At 36.9% G+C, this 25,578-nt stretch overlaps 1 protein-coding gene across 3 annotated transcripts in view; it reads right to left on the bottom strand.

Annotated features, from left to right (window-relative positions):
- The window catches only part of PDE9A (phosphodiesterase 9A), a 169,770-nt gene extending 145,144 nt beyond the window's left edge, over nt 1-24,626 (bottom strand). The window contains exon 1 of one of the 3 annotated variants that reach the window (XM_072614866.1): nt 24,479-24,626. In XM_072614866.1, coding sequence (XP_072470967.1) covers nt 24,479-24,547 — 69 coding nt within the window. In that variant the 5' untranslated portion in view covers nt 24,548-24,626. The remainder of the gene's footprint in view (nt 1-24,478) is intronic. The other 2 variants (XM_072614868.1, XM_072614869.1) reach the window with 2 other exon arrangements.
- Nucleotides 24,627-25,578: the final 952 nt, after the last annotated feature.

Here is a 25,578-nt window from a genome sequence, read left to right on the forward strand (position 1 = left end):
TTTGTATGATCTCTTCATATCCCCTGACTGACCAGAGCAAGGGAAAAAAAGATCTCTCTCCAAATTAGGAAAATTTCCATTTTTCTTAAATGAAGTCAGTTTAAAAGGAATGGAAAAATTTCCAATTTGAGTAGAGCTTTCCCCCTCCTCTAGTAAATTAGGTGACAAGAAAGGATCCAACTAATTATATGGGAAGGTATTGGGAGCATGCATAAGTACAGTGCTTCTAATAACTACTGAAAGAATAAATACTCTTTTTTTGAAAATCAGTGCTTCAAATTTTCTGTAGTGCTACCTTCCTACCTCTACAGAGTTCTGCTAAGCCCCACTGAGTCACTGTATCCAAGGGTCAACTAGAAGCCTAGTCTAAAATTGCATCCAAAACTTTTTTTGGGCAAGTATTGCCATTCCAAGTATAAAGTGATGAGTTATTGGCTTGGGGGTGGGGTGAAGTAGGAGTTTTTGAAGTTAATTAATTCTGAGACTCAGAACAAGGACATCAAGGACTGTTCCTGCTAATCCTTCGTGATCAGGAATCATGAGGTTGAGTTGCACCTTAAAAGAATTTTGGGGTGTTTTTTGATTTGAAGATATATAAAATAAAGATACATAGATCTGAGGGAATCATTTTTGGGGGGGAGTTTCCTTTGATGTTTTTCATGGTACAGAAGATGTCAAAGTTGGGAATATAGCAAAAGAACTAAAAAGAGGACCAAAGCTAGGTTCAGATATTCCTTTGACTCCTACCCAACCTTTTGCATAAGGCAAGTTAGAGCCTAGCCCTAACTTAGAGACCAAAATAATAAGCAGACTGGAAGAATGAAAGAAAAAAAGAATTTCACCATAAAGAACCATTAGGGTAAAAGGAAAGTTCAATATACAACAAAAAGAGAATGACTTCAAAAGATCTGTAAGGAAAGCCTCAAAAAATGCAGCTTAAACACAAATCCAACCAGAATTTTTGAAAGCAAAAATAATGTTATAAACCCAGTGAGAGTAAAAAATGGGGGAAAATGAAGATATTGGAGAAAGATATGAAAAGAAAATTGACAGATTGGAATAAGAGGTACAAAAAAATAAAATAACAGACAATTCGAATTGACAAATGAAAGCAAATGACCATGCAAAACATCAAGCAATATTAAAACAAAGCTAAAAGACTGAAAAAATATGAAAAAATGTGAAGCATCTCATAACAAAAACAATTAACCTAGAAAACTGATTGAAGAGAGAGAATTTAATCTATTTGAAAGCTATGACCAAAAAACCCCCAAACAAGCACTAGATAAATAAATAATAATAAAAACTCCATAAATCATAAAAGAACACTTTCCAGATACCTTAGAACCAGAAGATAAAGTAGAAATTGAAAGACTACACTAGTCATCTCCTGAATGAAACCTCAAAATGAAAAATTTCAGGAAGGTTACAGTCCAAATCCAGAGCTTCTTGGTCAAAGAAACAATACTGCAAGTCACCAGTAAGAATGAGTGCAAGAACTGAGGATCCAGTCAGAATGAAATAAGATTTAACTGTCAACATGCTAAAGGAGTGGAGAACTTGAAATATATTCCAGAAAAAAAAAAAGATCTAGGGGGCTTATGACCAGAAAACATACCCAATTTAACTGAGTATAATCCTAGAGGGGGAAAATAGACCTTGAAATAGAGGACTTTAAAGAATTCCTAGTGAATCTAATGGAGAGAAACACACAATTAACCATCATAACTATAAATATAACTGAGATGAATTCATAAAACAGAAGAGGACTATTTATAAGAACATACAAACAGAAATGCAAAATCATACAGAACAGGTGACGTATATTGATAAGAAACCATAATCCAATAACATTTTTTAAAAAAGAAATGAGCTTGAAACAAAAATATAGGCACAGCATTAAAATGAGGGGCTGAAGGTATTATGTTTCAGCAGAAATCAAAAAGGTAGGTTAGCAATCATATCATGAGAAAAAAGCAATAGAAAAAGATCTAATTAAAAGATAACAACAGGAAAACTATATTTTGCTAAAAGGTACAATAGAAAATTAATAGAAGTATTAGATACATATGCACCAAAAGACATAACATCTAAATTCTTAAAGGATATGTTAAATTAGTTACAGGGTGAAAGAGATAGTGAAACTATTATAGTGGGGGATCTCAATTCATCCCTTTCAGACCTAGATAAATCTTGCCAAAAAATAAAAGAAATAAAGAACCTGACTAAGATTTTAGAAAAATGCATATGATCAAATTCTGAAGAATATTGAATAAGAATAGAAAGGAGAATACTTATTTATGATTCATGCATGGCACCTTCACAAAAATTAATCGTGTAATAGAGCAAAAATGCTTTCAAACAAATTCAGAAAAGGAGTAATATTAAATGCATATTTCATGACCATAATGTGATGAAAATTATATTCAGTAAATGGCCTTTGAGACGAAGATTAAAAATTAATTGGAAAATAACAATTCTAAAGAATAAGTGAGTCAAAAAATAAATCATAGAAAAAACCAATAATTTCATTAAAAATAATGACAGTAATAAAACAATATATCCTAAATGTTGAGATTCAGTCAAGGGAAAATTTATATCTCTAAACACTTTCTTCAATAAAAAAGGAGAAAGAGCAGATCAATGAATTAGACAAGCAGCTGAAAAAAAACAAACAACCCCAGAAAGCCAACAAATGAATAACCACCAACTAAATAGCAAAATAGAAATTCTGAAAATCGAAAGAGAAATGAACAAAATCAAAAGCATAAAATCCACTGAACTAATAAATAAAACTAGGAACTGTCTTTAAAAAAAAAAAACCCAGAGACAAATAAGACTTTAGCTAATTTAATTAAGAAAAAAAAGAACCAAATTGCCTGTATTAACAATGAAAAATATGAATCATAGCCAATGAAAAAGAAATAAAAGATATTATTTGGAGCTATTTTGTCCAATATTTTATTCTCAAATTATGAAATAGGAAGATATTTACAAAAATAAATGTTGCTCAGATAAATAAAGCAGGAAATTGAGTACTTAATTCTGTCTTGGAAAAAGAAATTGAACTCTTTGAAATTGAAATTGAAAGCATTTTCTTAAAGAAAAACATCCAGGACTAGGTGAATTTATAAGAGAATTCTATCAACAAGAACAATTCTAGTACTATATAAACTGAAAAAATGGGAAAGGAAATGGTCCTACCAAATTCTTCTATGACATAAACATACTCTTGATAACCTCAAGGGAAACCAGAGAAAGAAAAACTAGGGACTGATATCCTTAATGAAACTGATGAAAAAATTTTTAATAAAATATTAGCCAGGAGACTACAACAACCTATCACAAAAACTGTAGGTGTCAATGTACTAGATTTATGCCATTAAGGCAGGGCTAGCTCAATATTAAGAAAACTATAAAGATAATTGACCATATTAACAAACACAACATATGATTACAACAATAGATGCAGAAAAAAGCTTTTGACAAAATATTGTTCCTATTAAAAACATTAGAAAGTACAGGAACAAACAGAGCTTTCCTTTAAAATGGTAAGAGGCATCTGACTAAAACCAAGAGCCACATTATTATCTGTAATGTGGGTAAACCATATAGACCTTTTCACTAAGATCAGGGGTAAGGCAAGGATATTAATAATCTCCATTGCTATTAAATATAGTACTAGTAATGCTAACTAATACAATAAGAAAAGAGAAAAAAATGAGGGAAATATATATAGGCAGAGAGGGAAATAAAACTATCACTTTTGCAGATGATATGGTGATTTATTTAGAGAATATTATTGAATCAACTAAAAATTAATGAAACAATTAATGTTAGCAAAATTGTAGAATATATAATAAACCCAGATAAATCACTGTCATTTCTATATATACTAACAGAATCCAACAGAAAGTGATAGAGAAGCTCCATTTAAAATAACTATGTTCAAATCATTTTAGTTATGTAAACCCATTTGGCATTTTCTTTTCCATGATATTGGAGTGGTTTGCTATTTCCTTCTCCAGCTCATTTTTCAGATGAGGAAACTGAAGCAAACAACGTTAAGTGACTTGTCCAGGTCCAGCTACTAAGTTTTTGAAATCAGATTTGAACTCATGAAGATGATTCTTCTTGACTCCAGGCTAGTCACTTAAGCTGCTCAAAATAACTATAGACAGTATAAAATACTTGGGATTCTGCCTGCACAGATACACAGAAATTATATGAAAAAATCACAAAATAAAATACTCTTTATACAGAGACAGATCTAAATAATTGGAGATAGATGAATTGCTCATTGCTAGGCTGAGTCAATATAATAAAAATCACAATACTGCCTAAATTAATTTATTCATCCAGCACCGTACCAACCAAATTACCAAAGAATTACTTTATAGAGCTAGAAAAAATAAACAAAATACATTTCACGGAACAAAATATTGGGAATATTAAGAGAATTAAAAAGTAGGAGGTAAGGGAACCTGGCAGTAACCAGATTTCAGACTATATCTCAAAGCTATAATTATCAAAACAATTTGGTTCTGGATAAGAAATAAAGAGGTTGGGCAGTGGAACAAATTGGATACATACTATGCAGAAGAAAATGAGAATGGTGACTTAGTGTTCGATAAACCCAAAATGCCAGCTATTAGGACAAGAATTCACTATTCGGCAATAACTGATGGAATTTACAAGTCTTTCAGACATTAGGTGTAGACCAGCTTTTCATACCACATATCAAGACAAGCGCCAAATGGGTACATGATTAAGACATATAAAGGGTGACGTCATAAGCAAATTAGGGAAACATGAAAGAAAATGCTTGTTAGATCTATGGATAGGGGAAGAGTTCATGGCCAAATTAGAGATAGAGAAGTTCACAGTTGGCAAAATGGACAATTTTGATTGCACAAAGCTCCTAGGTTATCTCGTCCTGGCAGGAATCTCTGACCTCAGGATAAAGTTAGTCCATCATAGATTAAGGTGAGGGGGAGTTAGGTTGTCATCATCATACTTAATGACTCTGCCCTTGAGGGCAACACCTTTCTGCTGAAGTTGCATCATTCTCCTCACTTTATATAACCTTCTTCAAATCAAATCCCTACCACACCATGCAACAAGAACAGGGAGAGGCAGGCAGTGGAGGACACGCCCCTTCCTCCAGATGCCCATATAGCTGTATTTTCTCCATATCCTGAAGGATTATTTCAGGTACTTGATGTCTCAACTAATAGACTAGTTTTAACCAAAGGTAAAAAGCTGCACCCTGTCTTCTATTCACTTGGAATAGTCAGGGTTCTTCTGGTAAAGCACAGTTCAACACTGCTCCTACATTCTGGGAAAGCGGTGATTTATTTAGTGGTGACCGGTTTACTTGGGCATCTCTTAATTACAATATTAACAGATAGGCTCAATAACTTAACAACAGTTGAGATAAGTTCCTGGATGGTGGATCAATAATGAATTAGTTGAAAGATAGCAATGCCTAGAATATATCCATACTGTTTAGAATTGTTAGGAAAGAGAGCACATGTTTCTTAATACTACTATCTGAGAACAGATTGCATAGACTTAGAATTTGACTTACAATCTGTTGAAACAGTTTCAGGAGTCTGAACAATTTATTTTCTGGCTTTGAATTTTAAACTGCCTTCATCCAGACTATTATCTGCTAATGTTAGGGATTCTTGTTTATCTTTTCTGTACTGGTGAATTTCAGGGATATATTAAACTGTATTTGGCTCTCTGCGGTGGATTTCTTGTACATCATAAGTCAAAATCTGTTTAATTATCCTTGATCTAGTCATCAGTTTTGTCATTTTTCTTGGATGCTTTCTTCTTTATTTTCCTTTTATTGTGTCTGAAGGTGAATTACAAAATTATATGTAGCAACAGATTATATTATAGTAACAAATTATATGTACACACCTAGGGGAAGTGGAATGTTCATCCTCTGAATGAACTGAGGGGTTATTAGTTCTAGGTTCACATTGACCATGGTCAGTTATGGGGGATGAATGAGCCTGGCATCTAAACAAAGGGGTCAAGTTCTTTCCTTTGTGACCTGGGCTTGTTCAGAGTGCCTAACGTGGAGAGGCTTTTGGAGTATGTCCACATTGCCTAACAAGGAAGCACCCTCTACCACATGGGTGTTGCAGCCTCCTTTGACATGCTACATAGTTGAAGGCTGGCAAGACTGTGATGGTTGTTTTCTTTTTTTACCAATCTTTCTCCTGCTGTTTCTATCTCACACTCCTTTCACCTTTCACTCCTTTCCTGTTGTATCCAGTGGGCAAAGATCACACAATTCATCCACAGTACAGGTAGTGCAATAAACTAAATTAATGAGAGGAAATACATTTTCTTCCCCTACTCAAGTGATCTGGGCAAGCACCAAGAAGCCCAGGTTACAGCTCTTTATGCACCCACCCTAGAGCCCTGAGGAAGATCACTTAAGACTGAAGTTTGTCTCATGGCTAGGGTTCTTTCCAAAAGGGACCATTAAAGTACTCATTGTATAGTGCAGATCAGGTATAGCACAGCTATTTCCTCCACACAAAGGAAGTGTATAGAACTCAAAATGCCCATGTGTACACATTGACAAAGACTTAAATACTAGATTACCAATAAAGGAGAAGGAAACAAGTATGTTTCATGGACCGTGCCAAAGTGCTTTACAAATATTATCTTATTTGATCCTCATAACAGCCACTGGGTATAGACGTTCTTATTATCTGGTTGTAGATAAGAAAACTGAGATTGACAGAATTGAAATGGCTTGCTTGTGGGGCAGCTAGGTGGCACAGTGGATAGAACACCAGCTCTGGAATCAGGAAGGCCTGAGTTCAAATCTGGCCTCAGGCACTTACTAGCCATGTGACCCTGGGCAAGTCACTTAACCCCTATTGCCTTCCTCTCCCCTCCAAAAAAAAAAAGAAAAAAAAGAAATGACTTGCCTGAAACGATTTAACAAAGTTTAAGCCAGGCTTATGCACCTAGTAAGTGTCTGAGGCCAGATTTGAACTTAGGTCTCCCTGCTTCCACACCTAGTGCTCCATATACTGCAGCACTTATAACTTAATTCCTATTATACTTTCATTGGAGATTGATATTTAAAATATTAAAACACGAGGTACTTAGTGGGACTGTTAAATAGGCATTTGACTTTCACTTGGACTCTGCACTTTCTGAACTTCCTCAAGGTCCATATCTTTTGGCAAGACAGGTTAGGAGTTGGGCTTGTTCTGTTGGTGGTCATGTTTTGGGAAGTGTTTTAGTATCTGCAGGGTCCACATGGTGCAATAGGTACTGAGTGAGGAACCCAGAAAGTTATGAACTTCCAAGATAACCATGGATGTTCAGTCATTTATGTTCAAGGAACGAACCAGCAGAAAAGATAGCTAGTGGTCTGAAGTGCAGGCTCAGGCAACATGTATTGTAACTGCTATTTGGAAGCAGCCACTGTAGATGCTGCTGGGCTGGAGGAGAAGTAACCTTTCTCAAGAAATTCCATAGAGGGAGTTCCATGCCCCATGTTCTTTGAGTATATCACATCGGGTTGGGATTTCCAGAACATCTCACATCACGTGACCTGGTACATGATTTACTCATTGACTTCTTCAATATTATGCTGTATAACTCTTGATTATACATTTTCATAAGTTAGCTCAATTCCAGGGGTCGTTTCTCCTTTATTTTGACAACAAAAGACTCTCCTCTCATGATTAGCCCAATATTTTTATCACATCTTTGATGATAGGACTCAGGACTCTGACCTGTTTTTTTTTTTTTTTACTAACATGATAGATTAATAAAGCAAAATGATCCACTCATTTGTTCATTCAACCTTTCTTTTCTTTCTTCCTTCCCTTTTCCTTTTTTCCCAACCCTGTTCTCTCCTCTTCCTCCACCTTTCTTTCACATGTCTCCTCTACTCTTTTCTCTTCTCCCCTTTCTACATCTTCCCTCCTTTCTTTCTCTCCCTCCCTTCTTTCTTTCTCTTGCCCTTCCTTCCCAGTTCTCTCGCCTTCCTCTACCTTACTTTCACATAGCTTCTCTACTCCTTTCTCCTTTCTGTCTCTTCCCTCCCCTTTCTTCTCTTCCTCTCTCTTCTCTTCTTCCTTCCTCTCTAGACCTTTAATTTTTCTTTAGAATACTGAATTCTTTAGAATTTCCTGTCAGAAAAATATAACTTTTTCCCTGAGTTTTTGTAAAAAAAAAATTGGAGTTTCTCCCAGATTTACTTCACATCTGCTACTTAGAGAACTGGTTTCATATCTGACTTAGTTATTATTTATGCAAAAGGTTGGCTGCCACAGGCAAGACTGAACACCATTATGGCTTTTATTTCCCAAGATTTGGGGTGTTTGCTTGCTTTTTTTCCATGCCCAGTGACAAACTTTTTAAATAATTCTTCTGTCTTCTCATGGTTAATCTTTCTGGCTTGTCCGTAATGTGATATGATACATGCATGTAAGGAATGTCCCAAAGGTCCTTTCAGGTTGTGATTTGCCATCTCACCACAGGACAAATCAGGAAAAAGATTAGGCTGGTAGAATAGGCAGTGACCTTACCCCTAAGGCTTAGCTTGTCTCAATAAATGCCCCTACCCTGCCAACATACACATATATAATTACAGAAGAATATGGGGACCCTGCAAACTCAATGTGATTGGTGCATATGGGATAAATCATCTTAACTTAGAGAATAGTCTAGTGTCCAGAGTTTGCAGATGGGAAGTACACAGAATGCCTGCCTTAAACTAGGGTGCAGTTTCTGACAGAGGCACATAAGTTCTGGGACCAGAAGGAGGAGTACAAAGAATATATTAAGCCATAAAGTATTAGCTAGTTGGGAGAATCCCTTTCTTTGATCATAAGTTTGACATTTAGGGTGAGGGGGTTCTTACTGGGAAGATAAGAGATTTAAGAACCAAGGACCTAAGATGACAAAAGAAGAGGACCAGAAAGGTAGGTTTTTGACTATTGCTAGGCAAGCATTTCTGCCTTTTATAAAAAAAAAAAGGCATGAAAGAAATGAGATGAAGTTTGTGAGCTTGATTTAAGCTGAAAGAGCCCTGCAGCACCCACTCTTTCCTTGATGAGCCAGCTAAGGCTTTCAGCTGAGTGATAAGATGAAGTCAATCGAATGCCGAGAAGCTGGCAGAAGCTACGTCTAGTGTAGTGGCATCAAACCAAGATGATGAGTTAGCAAAGCTTCATCCAGAAGAGCACAGGGCAGTGGAACAATCTCAAGCAGAGAATATAAATCCATCTGAGCAACATTCTTTAAAAAAAAACTATGACACCATCTGTAAATGCTGGGATGACATCATTGAGGACAAAACAACAGCCTTGTAGTAGTGTCAGAGCTTCCATGAATGTGCAGCCATTCTTTGCTTGTGCTTCAGTCATGTTTTCCCTACATCTGTGCCCTCCTATGCATTCACTCTGAAGATCTGTGTTCTCTACATGTGTGCTTCTCCATATATGTATTCTGGTCACTTATGTCTCTGATATGTACCAACTGTTAATATAGATGCTATGTGCATCTAAAGGTAGAGACAGTTTTACAGGTAGGAATTCCTTAAAAGCATTTGTGGGCATTTGTATTCTGAGAACTTAGCACAGTGTCTGGATTGATAAATACTTTTCTGTTCTGTTTGTTTTTCTTTTAAAGGAAAAAAACTATGGGAGCCAAAGGGACCTGAATAGTATTGTAAAGTACTGGCTACCTTACTGACTAAAATGAAGGGAATTTTACTTGTGGGCTTTTTCTTCTAGCTTCATATCATTTAGTGATGGGATTTGGTGTTTCGTAGACCCATCCCTGGTGATTCCTCCAAAAACAAACTTTATACTATGTTGGGAGGAATTATGGACCTTTTGTAGAGTGGCGAGTGAAGAAAACTGTGAGAGACATTTCAATAAGGGTTCCAGGACTGACTGAAGCGATAATAGGAAAAAGCCAAGCACAATCAGCTTCCCTAGCAATTTCTTATAAGTATGTGTCTACTCTTCTCCCCAGATACTGAGTGGAAGAGTGTGACCAAAGTCTATGTGTGAATTATGAATTTTATCAATTACGTACTTGCTTTAATATGTTTGCGATATTATTTTTTTTGCCTTATAACTAAGTAAATACCTGTTTTTAGGAACCCAAAGTGTCATTATTGCAAGTAGTTGGTTGTATAAATATCACTGACCATGTGGGTGTGTTACATTATGAATAGTTGGTTGAATAAATAGAAATGTATTGGAGGAGGACAAGAGCTAGAGTGTAGGGATGGTAGTGTTGGGGTTGGGAATTATCCCTTAAAGGAGGATAGGACTCTAAGGTAATTTGAGTATGATGGGGTGTAGGAGTGATGGAGATAGTATTTCTCTAAGGTTCTAAACTTGCTATTATGAGAAAAGATTGGGATGACTGAGCCCACCTAGAAACTAAATAGGTATTGATCTAATTTTGAATACATATGCACACATACACATATGTATATATTTGAATTGCAATGTGGAAAAGGAAAAAAATTACTATTAATACTTCATTGGTCGTGGTTCATCCTCATGCCAATGCCTGTGCCTTAGTTATTATTTGTATGTATTTTGTAATGGTGATTTGGATAGAACTTTATTTCTTTCTGGAATGATTATCTCTAACAATCAGAAGAGAAAGCTAACAGTCAACAAAAATTTATTAAGATCTTACTATGTGCCAGGCATTTTGGTAAGTGCTGTGGATACAAAGAAAGGCAAAAATAATAATAATAATAATAATCCTGTCCTCAAACTTACGTTCTAATGGGGGAGACATGCAAGCTAGGGTAGATGGAAGGAAATCTGAAAAGGGAAGGCATAAGCAACTGGGGGGATCAGGAAATGTCTCCTGTGGAAGACAGATGGAACTCAGGCTTGTCTGGGCATGTTCAATTTGCCTAACATGGAGGAGCCCTCAGAGGGCCTTTGGAGCTTGTCCAGAGTGCCTAACAGGAAGGAATTCTGTGTTCTTACAATGTGTGTGGGTAGCCTCCTTGAACTGGCTGTCTGCATGTAAAAAAATGGCCAGACCGAGCTGATCATTTTCTTCTCAGAAGCTCTCTCCTGTTGCTCTTTCACCTCCATCATGAATGCCATGAGCTGAAGAGGGGAAGGATTGCACTCCTCTGCTCCTGTTCTTTTACCTTGGCTTAGAGAAATAAACCTGGGAATGTTTACTTCTATGCTATGTTGTTTATCCAACTCAGTTTCAGGAGCCAGAGGTGATCCCTTCAGGACCTGGAAGTTCAAGACTTTTTGGAGCCAGTATTGAAATCAGGTAGTGATAGCAAGCCAGCCCAATATGGAAGCACAAAGAATCCAGGCTGCCTGGGACTCAAGTCTGAGGCTATTTTTGGACTTGAAATTGGAACTGTGCTCTATAGGGGCCAAGCCAAACTATGAGGCTTATCTCTTTTTTCTTCCCAGAGCCTGAGATGCTGCAAAGTGAGAGGTAGAGTAGATTATGCCTCCCATGTCTTGAGGGAGTAAGTCTATATTATTGTGATGATACTTTTGAAAATACATATTATTGTGCAAAAGCCAAATTGGCACCTTGTATCACAGCGTAATAGTGTAAGACCATCCTGGTTGCCACCACCTGAAGGCCAGGTAGGAAGCAGGTTACATTTCACTCCTTTCCCAGGGTTCTCTAGTACCTTTAAGAGGATTGTGAGATGTTTAGGTTCTCTGTAAATGGTTCTAGCTCCCACCAATGGTATTCCCTAAGTGTAGGGAGTGGTCCTTTGCACTCTGGTTCCATCAGTCACTAATTTGTGTGTGTATGTGTGTGTGTGTGCGTGTGTGTTCTTCATTGCCGAAGAAGACCATGTCATCAGAGAAATAATGACATGACTTGTACTTGACTTTGTTTTGAGTGAGGGAGGGCTGTACAGGTCACCAACCTCACTTCTCCTCCAGAGCCATCTGAATCCAATGACCAAATATTCATCAGGATGACTGGAGATGACTCAGGATGAGGCAATTGGGGTTAAGTGACTTGCCCAAGGCCACACAGCTAGTGAGTGTCAAGTATCTGAGGTGAAATTTGAACTCAGGTCCTCCTGACTCCTGCACTGGTGTTCTATCCACTGCACCACCTAACTGCCCCAATAAATTAGCACCATATACAGAAGTAAACAAGCACAGTAGCCCAGTGTTTGATAAATAAAAAGATACAAGCTATTTAGGCAAGAATTTACTATTCAAGAAAAACTGTTAGGGAAACAGTAAAGCAATCTGGCAGACACTATTTATAGACCAACATTCTACCCCATATGACAAGACAAGCTCCAAAAGGGTACATGCTTTTAGCACAAGGGGTAACTTTATGAATAAATTAGGAAACATGGAAGAAAATCCCTGTCAGATCAATGCATAGGGGAAGAGCTCATGAGCAAGCAAAAGATAGAGACGTTTACAGGAGGTAAAATGGACAATTTTGGTTAAACAAAATTAAAAAGATTTTGAACAAGCTAAAAAAAATGCAGCTAAAATTAGAAGTAGGAAACTGGGAAAAAATTTTGCAGAATATTTTTCTGACAAAGGTCTCTCAAGTATATAGGGAATTGATTCAAATTCATCAGAAGAACCATTTCTCAGTTGATAAATGGTCAAAAGATGTGAATAGGCAGTTGTCAGAGGAAGACTTGACAGGCTTCTTGCTTTCTTTTACCATAGATTTAACTTCAATTGTTCTCCTCTACTAATGCCTATTTGGGGGAAATTTGAGAGTTGGTGGGTATTAAAAAAAATGTCTAGCCTGCCATCTTGTTGCTCACATAACCCAAAAAGTTCCAACTGAACATACTGAAAGAAACTATAGATGGTGAAAAATAGGAAATGGATAAAGAAACCAATAGCAGCTGAGACTGTTACTATTTTGTACTGAATTTTAAATGATATACATCAATCGTAAAGATGAGTAGGCGAAAAGAACCTAAAATCTGATTTCTTTGCCAAATGGCAACCAAAGACAATTAGAATATAAAAACACTATAAAGCATGGAAGAGGGCAATGGAGGACTTGAAGAACTGTTACAAGGACAGAGACAGGCTTTATTCTATTTACCATAATGCAGTAATGATCACAACTTGTAGCCATATAGAAACATTCTCTTGATAAACAACTATGGATTTTTTTTTAAAAGGGAAAATACAGGACCCTACTATGTAAGTCCACCTATGGAAGTGTGAAGAAATCTGTAGACCTCTATGTCTAAGGCACTTCTTGACCTTGGAGCTGACAAAATATGCCTGATAAAAAATTTAGTTGCTTCCTTCATCCTTCAGTCAAAAGAAGTAAGATGGGTAGGACTCATGCAGTCATTTAACAAGTGGAAATTTTTTTTTGTTTTGTCTCATAAGCAGACAGAAAAAAGTTCTTGACATAGGAGTGGAAATGGCAATAGAAAAAGAAGTTATTTGTGTGGAAGAAGACAATGTCAATTTGAAAGGTACCTTGCATTTCATTTCCTATTTTCACTAATACATGTGGTAATTGCTGCATGTTTGTGCACAATAGAGCCATTTGTCCATTGGCTGTGCATCATTTTACTGTTTCTTTGCATATACTATTTACATGCGTAATATATATATTCTGTTATTATATAGCTCAGGTTATTTTACTATGGCATTTATTTTTAGGCATATTTATTGGTATCTATAGGTATGTAATAATATTGTAGGTGCACATAATACGCATGCAATTTAGACTTGTGGTCACTAGCATTTGGAGTTATGGTATAGACAAAAATCAATTTATTTACTGGGGACAGTGTATGTTTAACTGGAAGGAGATTGTAATGTGGTTGCTCTTTTATAAACTGAATCACAGAAAAGAGGGAAGATAAGATCAGTTGTAAAACTGGTTGTCAGGTCCCTTTATGGAGTATCAATGAATCCCTTGAGTGCCACACCATCAGATGAAGACTGATAGACCAAGCCTCAGTGTAAACTTCAGGTAAGTCTAGGAGAGAGACTTGAAGAGGAACCCAACTCATGATGAGATGTCTAGAAGATGTGTGGAGCAGGAAAAAGAGTTTCCTGGAACTGAAAATTTGAAAGAGAAGATTGAAGGCATTGTCCCAAAGAAAGATGCTAAAACTCAGAAAGTCAGGGTACTTGAAATCTCCTAACCCCCCCCCCCCAAGATGATAATTCTGTATCTCTTCCATTTGACTTTACTCATGAAATCCTGAAGCCTTTCTTTCTGGGTTTGAGGTAAGTCTACTTACCCTTATTTGTTTTAAATATTTGAATTGTTTTTTTTAATAAACAGAGCTAGCCACAGACCTTTGCTAGGCTGGGTATACTTATCAGTAATAAAAAGGCAACTGATGGCAGAGAATCAGAAGGGAAGAAGGGCATATCTAACACTGAAGTGTTTTGCTGGCTGGAGCCTGGGAGCTACAACCACATAGATTACTATGATTATTTATCACTTGATATAACATTCTAGAGCAGATAAGAAGCATTTTTACCATGCAGTAGTGGGATGAGGTAGACAAATAGGAATGACTAAACAACTATCCTCAGCATTAAATGTGTCCCAAAGAACAGCAGATACAAAACACCTAGAAGAGAGAGACTGAAAATGAGGTTAAATGGGAGTGCATCCAGTCTTCTTGTGAGGGGGATGAAAATGCTTGTGGGGCACTCCCAACGCTTTGAAGCAAGCTGGAAGCAGGACTTTCAAAGACATCACTTCTTAGGACTGAGAAGAATCTAAATTAAAGTGTTAAGTTTCCTGTGTTTGTTACCTGGAACAAATGTCTCCCAGGGGCAGAGTCTGGCCAGTTAGACTGAACAATCTAGGCACCAGTTCTACTTGTCTACCTTAGAAGCTTCTCAACAAATAACGATTATGGCAGTTATTGATGGCTCATTCTACGTTCAAAATGCAATTCTATATAGGATCATAGGATCAAAGATTTAGATTTTGAAAAAACCTTCAAAAGCATCTAATCCAATTCTTTTATTTCACAGAATCTATAAACTCAGAACTATGCTTAGCTTACTGAGCTATTTTTTTTTCTAGTTTTTATAGAACATTGCACATATCGACTGTTTTCTAATTGTTCCCCGGGGGAAAAACATTTTTGTAAGATTTTGTATGACTCCAAACACATTTGTGGATATGACACAATTCATAGCATAAAATCTCTTTCTGTATCTCTCTATACATACTATATACACATATTATGTAATAATATATAAGACATACTTATACATATTCCATAATCTTGCAGATAGTTTTTTGAATAAACCATAAAAGGAGCTATCATTCCCTTTCCTTCCTATTCTGCACCACAAAAATTTTCTTTTTGGGTGATGCTTTGTAGAGTTGTTAGCAAAAATGAATGTTGTACTTTGTCAAAGGTTTTTTTCTGTATCCCTTGATATGAGAGCTCTGAATTTCGATAGGTTAGTTGCTGAGCTTTCCATTTACAGTATTGTAGTCAATATTTTCTCATATTTGTTTGTTTTACTTCATATCAATTCAGATAAATTTTGCCTATGTGTTGCTCTTTTCATCAGATTCTGATGTCATAGTAATTTTCTATTACATTAATGTACATAGTTTATTTACTCATTCTTCTTTGCATCTAGTTCTTTGTTACTACAAAAAGTGCTACTATAAATATTTTGGTTCATATTGGACTTTTCTTTTGTCATTGACCTCTTTGGAAATTATGCCTACCAGTGGGATATTTGGGTCAAAAAATTTGAACACTTAAAATCATTTTCTTAGCATAATTCCAAACTGCTTTCCAGAATGGTTGGACTAATTTGCAACTTCATCAAGAGTGTGTTAGTGACCTGTCTTTCCACAACTCTTCTGTTTCCACATTTTGTTATCTTGGCCAGTGTGCTGAGTATAAGATGAAACTTGGGAATTGCATTGACTTGTATCTTTCCTTTCTTAATGAATTAGTCATCTTTTTTATGGTTGTTAGTAGTCTGAAAAGTTTTTTGGAGTTTGTTTATATCTTTTTGGCAAGTTATCCTTTGAAGAATAACAATCATAAAACAAGTAACATTTATAAAGTGATTTAATATTTGCAAAGAACTTCCCCCAAATCACCTCATTTTATCCTCACAACCCTAACCCTAAATGCCCATTTTACAGATGAGGAAACTAAAGCTGACAGAAGTGAAATGACTTTTCCAGTGGTTTTTGTTGTTCAGCCATTTCAGTCATGTCTGACTCTTTGTGACTCCATTTGGGGTTTTCTTGGCAAAGATACTAGAGTGGTTTGCCATTTCCTTCTCCAGTTCATTTTTACAGATGGGGAAACCACAGCAAACAGTTAAGTGACATTCCCAGGATTACACACATACTAAGTGTCTGAAGCCATATTTGAACTTAGAAAGATGAGTCTTCCCAACTCCAAGATCGGTATTCTATTAACTGCACCACTTAGCTGCCCCCTTTTAAGAGTTACACAGCTAGTCAATGCCTTAGGCTGAATTTGAACTGAAGTTTTTCTGTCTCAAAGGCTAGCTTTCTCTATGAGTTCCCAAAAAACTGTTTTTGATCTTACATAATTGTGTTAGTTTTCTATATATACTGGATGTCAGATCCTTATCAGATATATTTAATTGAAACATTTTTCCCCAGTCACTTCTTTTTGTACCCTGTTTACAGTAATTTTATTCACATAATTGAGTATTATCCTTTTTCTGGTTAAGAAGTCTTCCCTTTAGCTATAACTGTCAAAAGTTTGTGGCCCAGTCATCTTCTAAAATTTTTTTAAATGCTTTATTTCATATGGTCAGATTATATATCCATTTTGAGCTTGTTGTGGAATATGGTGCAAATTATTTGCCAAATTCTTATTTTTGACAAATCCCTTTCCAGTTTTCTCATCAATTATTGTCAAAAAGGGAGTTCTTCCCAAAATAACTTATTTCTTGGGTTTATTGAACTTGATGTTATTGAGTTTAATTGTCTCCCTTGTAAATGTTTTTTTCTTTCTAATTTCTTAGTCAGTAATAAGAATCAAAAAGATTTAAGAATGTATCTCCTTGCTTTCTCCCTTCTCTGTGAGGGATATACTGGGAAACATAGGTGATGTAAAAGCAAAAGATGACAATACAAAATTTTAAAAATAAAATTAAAATAGTTACAAGGCTATCTATTATTATTTTTTTGACCCTCAGAATACCAATCAATCCATCAATAATAAGCATTTAAGAAATGACTACTATATACCATGCGCTACGTAAGGAGCTGGAGATACAAGATGAAAATGAAATTGTCTCCACTCTCAAGGAGATTATATTTTATCAGAGGAAATAGCATGGAGATACCAATATACAATTATGCATATACAGAATAAATAAAAAAATTCAAACTAGCTGTTGGTGGGGCAGAAAAGTCAGCATGTAAGAAGTACTGACTGAGCTGAGTCTTCAAAGAAATAAAGGACTTCATGAATTCGAGATTAAGTGGGAGATCACCGAGAATGGCTAGTACAAAATTAGAGAAAGGAGAGGGAATATCATGTATGAAGAATTGCAAAAAGGCAATTGTGACTAGATAGTAGGGTGTGGGAAGAAAAATGATGCATAATGAGGCTAGAAAGGAAAGTTGTTTCTGAAGGGCTTTAAAAAAGAATTAATATTTTGTCCTAGAGACGGTAATGAGTCACTTAAAATTATTGAGTATGGGAGTAAGATCATCAGAACTATGTTTAAGAAAACCATCTTCATTTTAAAAAGGAGAAAACTGAGATTTGACGAGTATGTGATGCTATTATGGTCAGAGCCGTATAGTTAGGAATGGAATCAAATCAAATGTTCCAGCACAGTTGTATGTCAGAAGAAACTTTCTTAAAGAAAACTTTTATATCAGTGGGTCTCCAACAGTTTGATTCTAATCAACTGGTCATTTGTGGACCCAACTAATCTCAAGGCCAACAATTTTAGCCTTGCTGGGAATTGAGGGGATTTGAAATGTAGACTTGTTATGTCCTTGGGCCACAAGATACGTGGTATAAAACCGTCAAATCTCCAAAGGTTAGAAGGACTTATGATCAGAAATCACTGGCACGCTCCTCTTATTCTTCAGGACCAGCAAACATTTCTAAAAGGAAGGTGTGTATGATTGTATGGGCATGACATAGTGAAATGAACACTATTAGACTGGTCACCTGATTCTGTCCTTTCCAATGTCTATTGTTTGACTTTGAGCACATCCCTTTTTTTCCACTTCTTATTTGTAAAATGGGGGATTAGAACTCCATCTCTAAGGTCCCTTCCAATTCAGACCTCCAGCAGTCAGATTTTTTTCTAACCATGCCCTGCCCACACCCCAGTACAGCAGCATTATTTCTTATCTCCTAAACTTCAGGAGTTCCTTCTGGATCCTCACAATAAAGGGTCAAGGAGCGTAGTGTATCCTTAATATGGAAGATTGAGGAGAACTGTAACAAAGAGTGAGAATTTAGCCACTTATAGAATAACAGAATTTCAAATCTGAAAGGGACCTCAGAGGTCATCTAATACAATCTAAGTAAGGCTGTCTCTCTACAGCACCTAATGCAAGTATGAAGTCAGGGGCTTGTAATATATTTGAATATGATGAAGAAAAATGAAAATATAAGATTAGCCTTTCAATTTTTATAGCCTCTGTCCACTCTCAATTGCTCCTGTATATGGTATATGAGAAAATATGCAAAGTGGGGAGGTGGAGGCAAGATGGAGGAGTAAAGGTAGGGATTTATCTGAGCTCTCCCCTAAACTCCTCCAAATACCTTTAAAAATAACTCTAAGCAAATTACTGAGCAGCAGAACCCACAAAAAGACAGAGTGAAACAAATTTCCAGCCCAAGACAATCTGGAAAGTTAACAGGCAAGGTCTATCATACCAGGTGGAGAGAGAAGCACAGTTCAGTGCAGGTCAATCCAGTGTAGACTGGGTCCCAAAAAACCAGAAACAGGCCTCAGGGAATTGAATCACTGGCAGCAGTGATGATTTCCAGACTTCTCAGTCCACAGAGGGCAAAGACAACTTAGAAGGTCAGCAGGAAAGGTCTGTCAGACCTGGGTGAGAGAGGAGTGCAGTCCAGTTCAGGCTGCTCCAGCACAGCACAGGTCCCAGTAAACCAGGAGCAGAGCTTGAGAATGACTGAATCATCATCCTCAGTGGCAGTGGCAATGGCTGCTTCTGGAACTCTCAAACAATTGGCTAGAAGGAGATTACAGGGGGTGTCTTTGAGGCAGACTCTGTTGCTTTGTGCACACTTGGATCTGGGTCACAGTCTTGGGTAGAGCAGTCCTGGGGCAAGGAGGAGCACCGGTATAGCAGATCTTGCATCAGCAGTGGAGAGGAGACCCTCACAGTTTCAGAGCAGAAAAGAGGACTTGTGGTCACTCATAGAGCAGACCACAGACCAGGAGAGGAGTAAACACCTCTTCTTAGATCATATCACCTTAGAAGAACTGAAAAATTTCAGTTCTCTAGAAATATCTCTGAAAACAGCTGCACAAAACCCCTGAAGCTCAGGACAGATCGCCCTCCACCCTGGAAGCAGAGTCCTACATTAACAAAGAGTTAAAAAGCCAAGTATTTGACTAGGAAAATGATCAAACAATGGAAAAAACTCTGACCATAGAAACTTACTTTGGTGACAAGGAAAATCAAAACACACACTCAGATGAAGACAACAAAGTCAAAACTCCTACAATCCAAAGTCTCCAAGAAAAATATGAATTGGTCACAGGCCATGGAAGAGCTCAGAAAGGATTTTGAAAATCAAGTAAGAGAAGTAGAGGAAAAATTAAAAAGAAAAGTGAGAGTGATGCAAGAAAATCATAAAAATGAGTCAACAGCTTACTAAAGGAGACCCCCAAAATAGTGAAGAAAGTAACACCTTAAAAACAGACTAGATCAAATGGCAAAAGAGATCCAAAAAAAGCAATGAGGAGAGGAATGTCTTATGAAGCAAAATTGGCCAAATAGAAAAGGAGGTCCAAAAACTCAGTGAAGAAAATAATTTGTTAAAAATTAGAATGGAGCAAATGGAAGTTAATGACTTTATGAGAAAACAAGAAATTATAAAACAAAATTTAAAAAAAGAGACAATGTGAAATATCTCAAAGGAAAAGCAACTGACCTGAAAAATAGGTCCAGGAGGGAGAATTTAAAAATTATTGGACTACCTGAAAGCCATGATTGAAAAAAGAGCCTACATGTCATCTTTCAAGAAATTATCAAGGAAAACTGCCTTGATATTCTAAAACCAGAGGGTAAAATGGAAGTTGAAAAAATCTACCAATTACTTACTGAAAGAGATCACAGAAATGAAAACTCCCAGGAATATTACAGTCAAATTTCTGAGTTCTTAGGTCAAGGAGAAAATATTGCAAGTAGCCAGAAAAACAATTCAAATATAGTCGAGCCATGATCAGGATAACACAAGATTTTGCAGCTTTTGCATTAAAGGGTCAGAGGGCTTGGAATATGATATTCCAGAGGTCAAAGGAGCTAAGATTACAACCAAGAATCACCTACCTAGCAAAACTGCATATAATTCATAAGGGGAAAAATGGATATTCAATGAAATAGAGGAATTTCATGTATTTTTGAGAAAAGGCCAGAGCTAAGTAGGAAATTTGACTTTCAAATACAAGACTCAAGAGAATGAAAAGATGAACAGGAAAGAGAAATCATAAGGGACTTATTAAAGGTAAACTGTTTTCATTCCTACATGGAAAAATGATATTTGTAACTCATAATACTTTTCTCATTATTAGGCTAGTTAGAAGGAGTATATCTAGACAGAAGGTACAGATGTGAGTTGAATATGAAGGGGTGATATCTAAAAAATAAAATTAAGAGGTGAGAGAGGAATGTTCTGGGAAAAAGAGACAGGGAGAGATAGAATGGGGTAAATTATCTCACATAAAAGAGGCAAGAAAAAGTTTTTACAGAGGAAAGGAAGAGGGGGAAGATGAAAGGGAATAAGTGAACCTTGCCCTCATAAGAACTGGCTCAAAGAAGGAATAGCATACCCACTCAATTGGGTATAAAAATCTATTTTACTCCACAGGAAAGTAGGAGATAAGAAGATAAGAGAAGGGGGTTGATAGAAGGAAGGGTGGATGGGGGAGGAGGTAGTCAGAAGCAAACACTTTTGAGGAGGGACAAGGTGTAAGGAGAAAGAGAATGGAATAAACGGGGACGGGGATAGGATGGAGGGAAATATTAGTCTTTTACAACATGACTATTATGGAAGTGTTTTGCATGACTTCAGATATATAACCTATATTGAATTGCTTGTCTTCTCAATGAGGGGCAGTGGGGATGGAGGAAGGGAGAGAATTTGGAACTCAGAACTTTAAAACTGAATGTTAAAATTATGTTTACATGTAACTGGGGAAGAATACTAAATAAGAATATGCAAAGTGAATCTCCACTACAGCATATCTGATGACTGATGACTCACTCCACATGAACATCATCAATGAAGAGGGAGCTTTTTGTAGGAAGCTCTCATCATTAGGATGGTGTTCCTTAGAGCAAGTCTTAATCTGTTTCTTTATCATGCTCACTTCTTTGGTCTTAAGTCTATTCTCTGAGGCCAAAGAGAACAAGTCTGCATCTTCTGTGTGACAATTTCTTGATGGAAGGTATTATATGCCCCAGTTATTCTCTTTTCCAAGGCTAAACACTCCTAGTTCTTTTCATCTGATCTTCTTATAACATGGTCTTGAGACCTTTTTTCCATTTTGATTGTCCTACTCTGGATACTCTCTGGCTTATTAATATTAATATGGTATATCACTTTCAGTCTAGTGGAATTGGCTAGTCCAGAAACATTTGTCTGGATCCAGATCGTGTTTCCATTTTTATGAGAAGCAGAGCAAAATACAAGGTAATAACCCCTTTTCACTTGGTGCTAATTAATTGGGTCACTTTCAACGTACTTTTAAAGATTTTATAGTGTAATCATGAAACATGATTACTATTGATAATATTGTAAGTAGTGTAAGATAGTGAGAATGAACAAGGAGTGACAGATTATATATGTGTGTGTTTATATTTATATGTATACATATTTATATATATGCAGTAAATATATATATATGAGTTTGGGAGCTCTAGATAATGTCACAGATTCTTCCAGTTAGTATGGGACCTTAGGCAAGTCCCATTTTCTCTCTGATTCACAATTTATACCTCTGAAAAAGGGAGATAGTAACACTAGAATTGCATTCCTTATATAATTTTACAAAGATAAAAAGACGTAACAGAAATAAAGTATTTTGTAAAGTGAAAAGTGCTATACAAGAAAAAGTTATTATAATAATAATAGACTAATGTGGTGCAGTAAATGACACTATGTTATACTGAATTTGACTTGAGAGTCAGAAGATCTGAGTTCAAGTTCTGGCTTGTCGTTTACTATTGACAGAGTTTTAAGAAATTTTCTCTATAGGATTTAGAGATTGAATTCTCTCATTTTTCAGATGAGGAAAGAAGGCAAGTATGGATAATATGATTGATTCAAAATAAAAAAACAAAAAAAATAAAAAAACCTACTATGATCTATCTGAACCTATGTTTTTTGACTGTAGATCCAATGTTTCTACTTGGAATAGATGATTTTTAAAACCAAGATTTTAAATGGTTGACTAGCTCGAAAAGTGAAGCTTACTTCCTTTTTCTCTAATCACCCTGATGAAACAAAACCTATCTCACCTTAGTTTGGCTCACTCCTGGCAGCCAGGTCTGTATAATTTTATTTTATCTCTATCTTCTTCATTTGTAGAAAAGGACACCTGGAGGATTAGTCTTAGGAAATGCTTATTGTCTAGCTCAAAATAGCCATTTATTTAACAATTGGAAAGGCAGACCCAGTGATCAGGTCAGATTAAATCTGACATTTATAGAGCTTGGCAGGATATTAATTTCATTTATTTGTTGGAGAAGGGAGGTTGGCAAATGTAGCTTCAAATGGCAAGGGAAGAGGGGTGTGTGTGTGTGTGTGTGTGTGTGTGTGTGTGTGTGTGTCTGTGTCTGTGTCTGTGTCTGTGTGTGTGTCTGTGTGTGTGTGTTGGGGCTGGGGAGAAGGAGAGGGACACATCAATACTTTTCATTTTGCTCTAGACTTTTCGTTTTAGCTCTATCTCAACAGAGAGCAAGACATACATATTTTCAGGAGTGAGCCAAACCATACAGCTTTGATAGACCATCATGTTTCCCCTCCCCCATCCCCATGATTCACTTTCAGGGCTATTCTTTTGGTATCAGTGAAGACCTGGCAGCAATTCATTGCAAAATCCAACTAAAAATTTGCCCAAGGTATAATATTACCTCACATTTTCTCAAGAACATTTTAAATGTTCTTCTAATCTGCTCAACCTTAAACACAATTTGGGGGTGGGAGGAGGGCATTCCCTGCCAATCAGAATGAAACAAAGGAATTCATAAATGTTTGTTCAGGCTAGAGTTCATTTTAAGATAGGGAGAAATTAATTCTTGATTTCCTTTCTAAGTGAATAAGAAGGGTACATGTTACAGAAGAAGGGAAGGGGAATGAAATTAAAAAAACTAGAAAAATATATTAGCATGGATGCTTGGAATTTGGAAAAGCAGAAATAGCACAATATCAACAATAATTTATGATGATAAATTCTCTCAGAGATTGCCTACCCTACAGGCAGGGATGGAACAGTCCTTTCCATTTCCAACAGTCGGGGTCTGTAATTCCCGAAGCTACCTCCTGTTAACTGTATTTGAAATAATACTTGCTTCTTGGCTGACTGAGGATGTAGCATGGCTCAGATATTGAAAGACATGAATATACTAAATCCTATGTATGTAATATGTGCATGTTTCTGTGCTATTGTTTGTTTTATCTGAATGTTAATATAAAATTATTTTCATGAAAAACAATAATCCGTTAGTTAAAAAGGGGGAGTGTGCTTAAGAAACAGAAAATAAAAAGCTTTGTCCCCATGATCTTTGTTCTCAAGGAATGCATCATATTTTCAGCACCACTTAACAGTGTCCTTTGTGAAGGATGAAAACTGGAAAAGGACCTCTCTTTGCACATGCTAAAGTTGGCACAGGAGTGAAAACGCTGGCACTATACAGAAGCCTGGGGAAGAATCCAAGAAAACAATTATCACAGGCATTTGCACACTGACCCAGGAGTTCATGCAGCATGAAGACCTTGTTATTCTTTTCCAAGAAGAATTATTTCCCTCTTGGAAACCCAGGGGAGGCACAGAGTGGCAGGTCCCTTTCAACCCACCGTATTGGGCCATCTGCCATCGGGGCCATTCAAACCCTGAGAGGCACCCCTAATCGGCAAGCAGCAGATGCAATACAGCATTCAGAAAGCTAAGACACAGAAAATACAGAAGGGGGAATGAATATTCCCATGGAGCTTTCTGCCAAAAAGACAAGGACAGAGAAGTAAGGGTACCTTTTGAATTCTTCCATCAACATCCAAATAAATTGCCTTGGGTCGGTAAGTTGAAAAGCCAGATCCCATCTTCTACTGAGCAGCTACTTTTTACTGTACTTTCCAAATGCCCCAGCAGTCTAAAAAGGAGGGAGAGAGTGGGAGGGAGAAAGGAAAGGGGGGTTGGGGAAGATTAACCAACCAGAGCTGAGCCACCACAGACGGATTTTTTAGTGTTTCTGTTCTATATAATAGAGAGTTCAGTGTTTATGGCCCCTACTCAATCACTCCTGTATTTTGACCACTCCTCTCTTTTCTCCTCCCCTCTCTTCCTTTCCCTTCTCCTCTTCTCTCATCCTCTTCCCTCCCCTTTTCATCCACTCTACTGAGGACTGTGAGAGAGGGAACTTTGGGCACAGGAAGAGGGTAGCAAAGACTATGGTATTTTCTGGGGAGATCCATGTTTCTTCTAGTCCAAGAAAGTGGAAAGATTGAGAAGTGATGAGATTCAAGGTCATGAGTCATTTGTTATCAACAAGATGGGGATTCCCAAGGATCTAATGGAATAGGAAGATTGAGGGGAATACGGAGGGGAGAAATAGAAGGGGCAGAGGATTTTCATTGCATAAATGTTGCCTCTGATAAGGAGAGCAGTAGCTGGGAATTTGACCCCTCGTAACAGAGGAGTTGATCATTTAATAAAGTCTATCCACCTTCTAGGGTCCTGTGATAGCGGAGCCTGGAGTCAATGCCTCTCTCAGTGGCCTAGGATTTCCTAAGCCTTTGAAGTTTTGATGCTAATGGAAGAAAAAGGTGGTCATTAGGTCTCTTAAGATTAGGTTGAACTAATGTTCTGTACTCATGCAGGGCTTCTCTGCACCCTTCCCTCTCCCTGCACTCTTTTCTCTACCATGCCCTTGAGCAGTGTATCTTCATGGACATTATTCCCCAATTAGATTGTAATGTCCTTGAAGGCAAGGCTTTTTTTTTTCCACTTGTATTTGTATTCCTAGCTCAGTGCCTGGCATACAGGAAGCACTAAATCCTTCTTGGCTGTCTGATAACCCTAGACTGAAGTAACCTCTCTCCTCTGAACTCCTCTAGCACCTTGTTTGCTATAT

The sequence above is a fragment of the Notamacropus eugenii genome, chromosome 5, assembly GCF_028372415.1.
Source record: "Notamacropus eugenii isolate mMacEug1 chromosome 5, mMacEug1.pri_v2, whole genome shotgun sequence".
Classification (NCBI taxonomy): Eukaryota; Metazoa; Chordata; class Mammalia; order Diprotodontia; family Macropodidae; genus Notamacropus; species Notamacropus eugenii.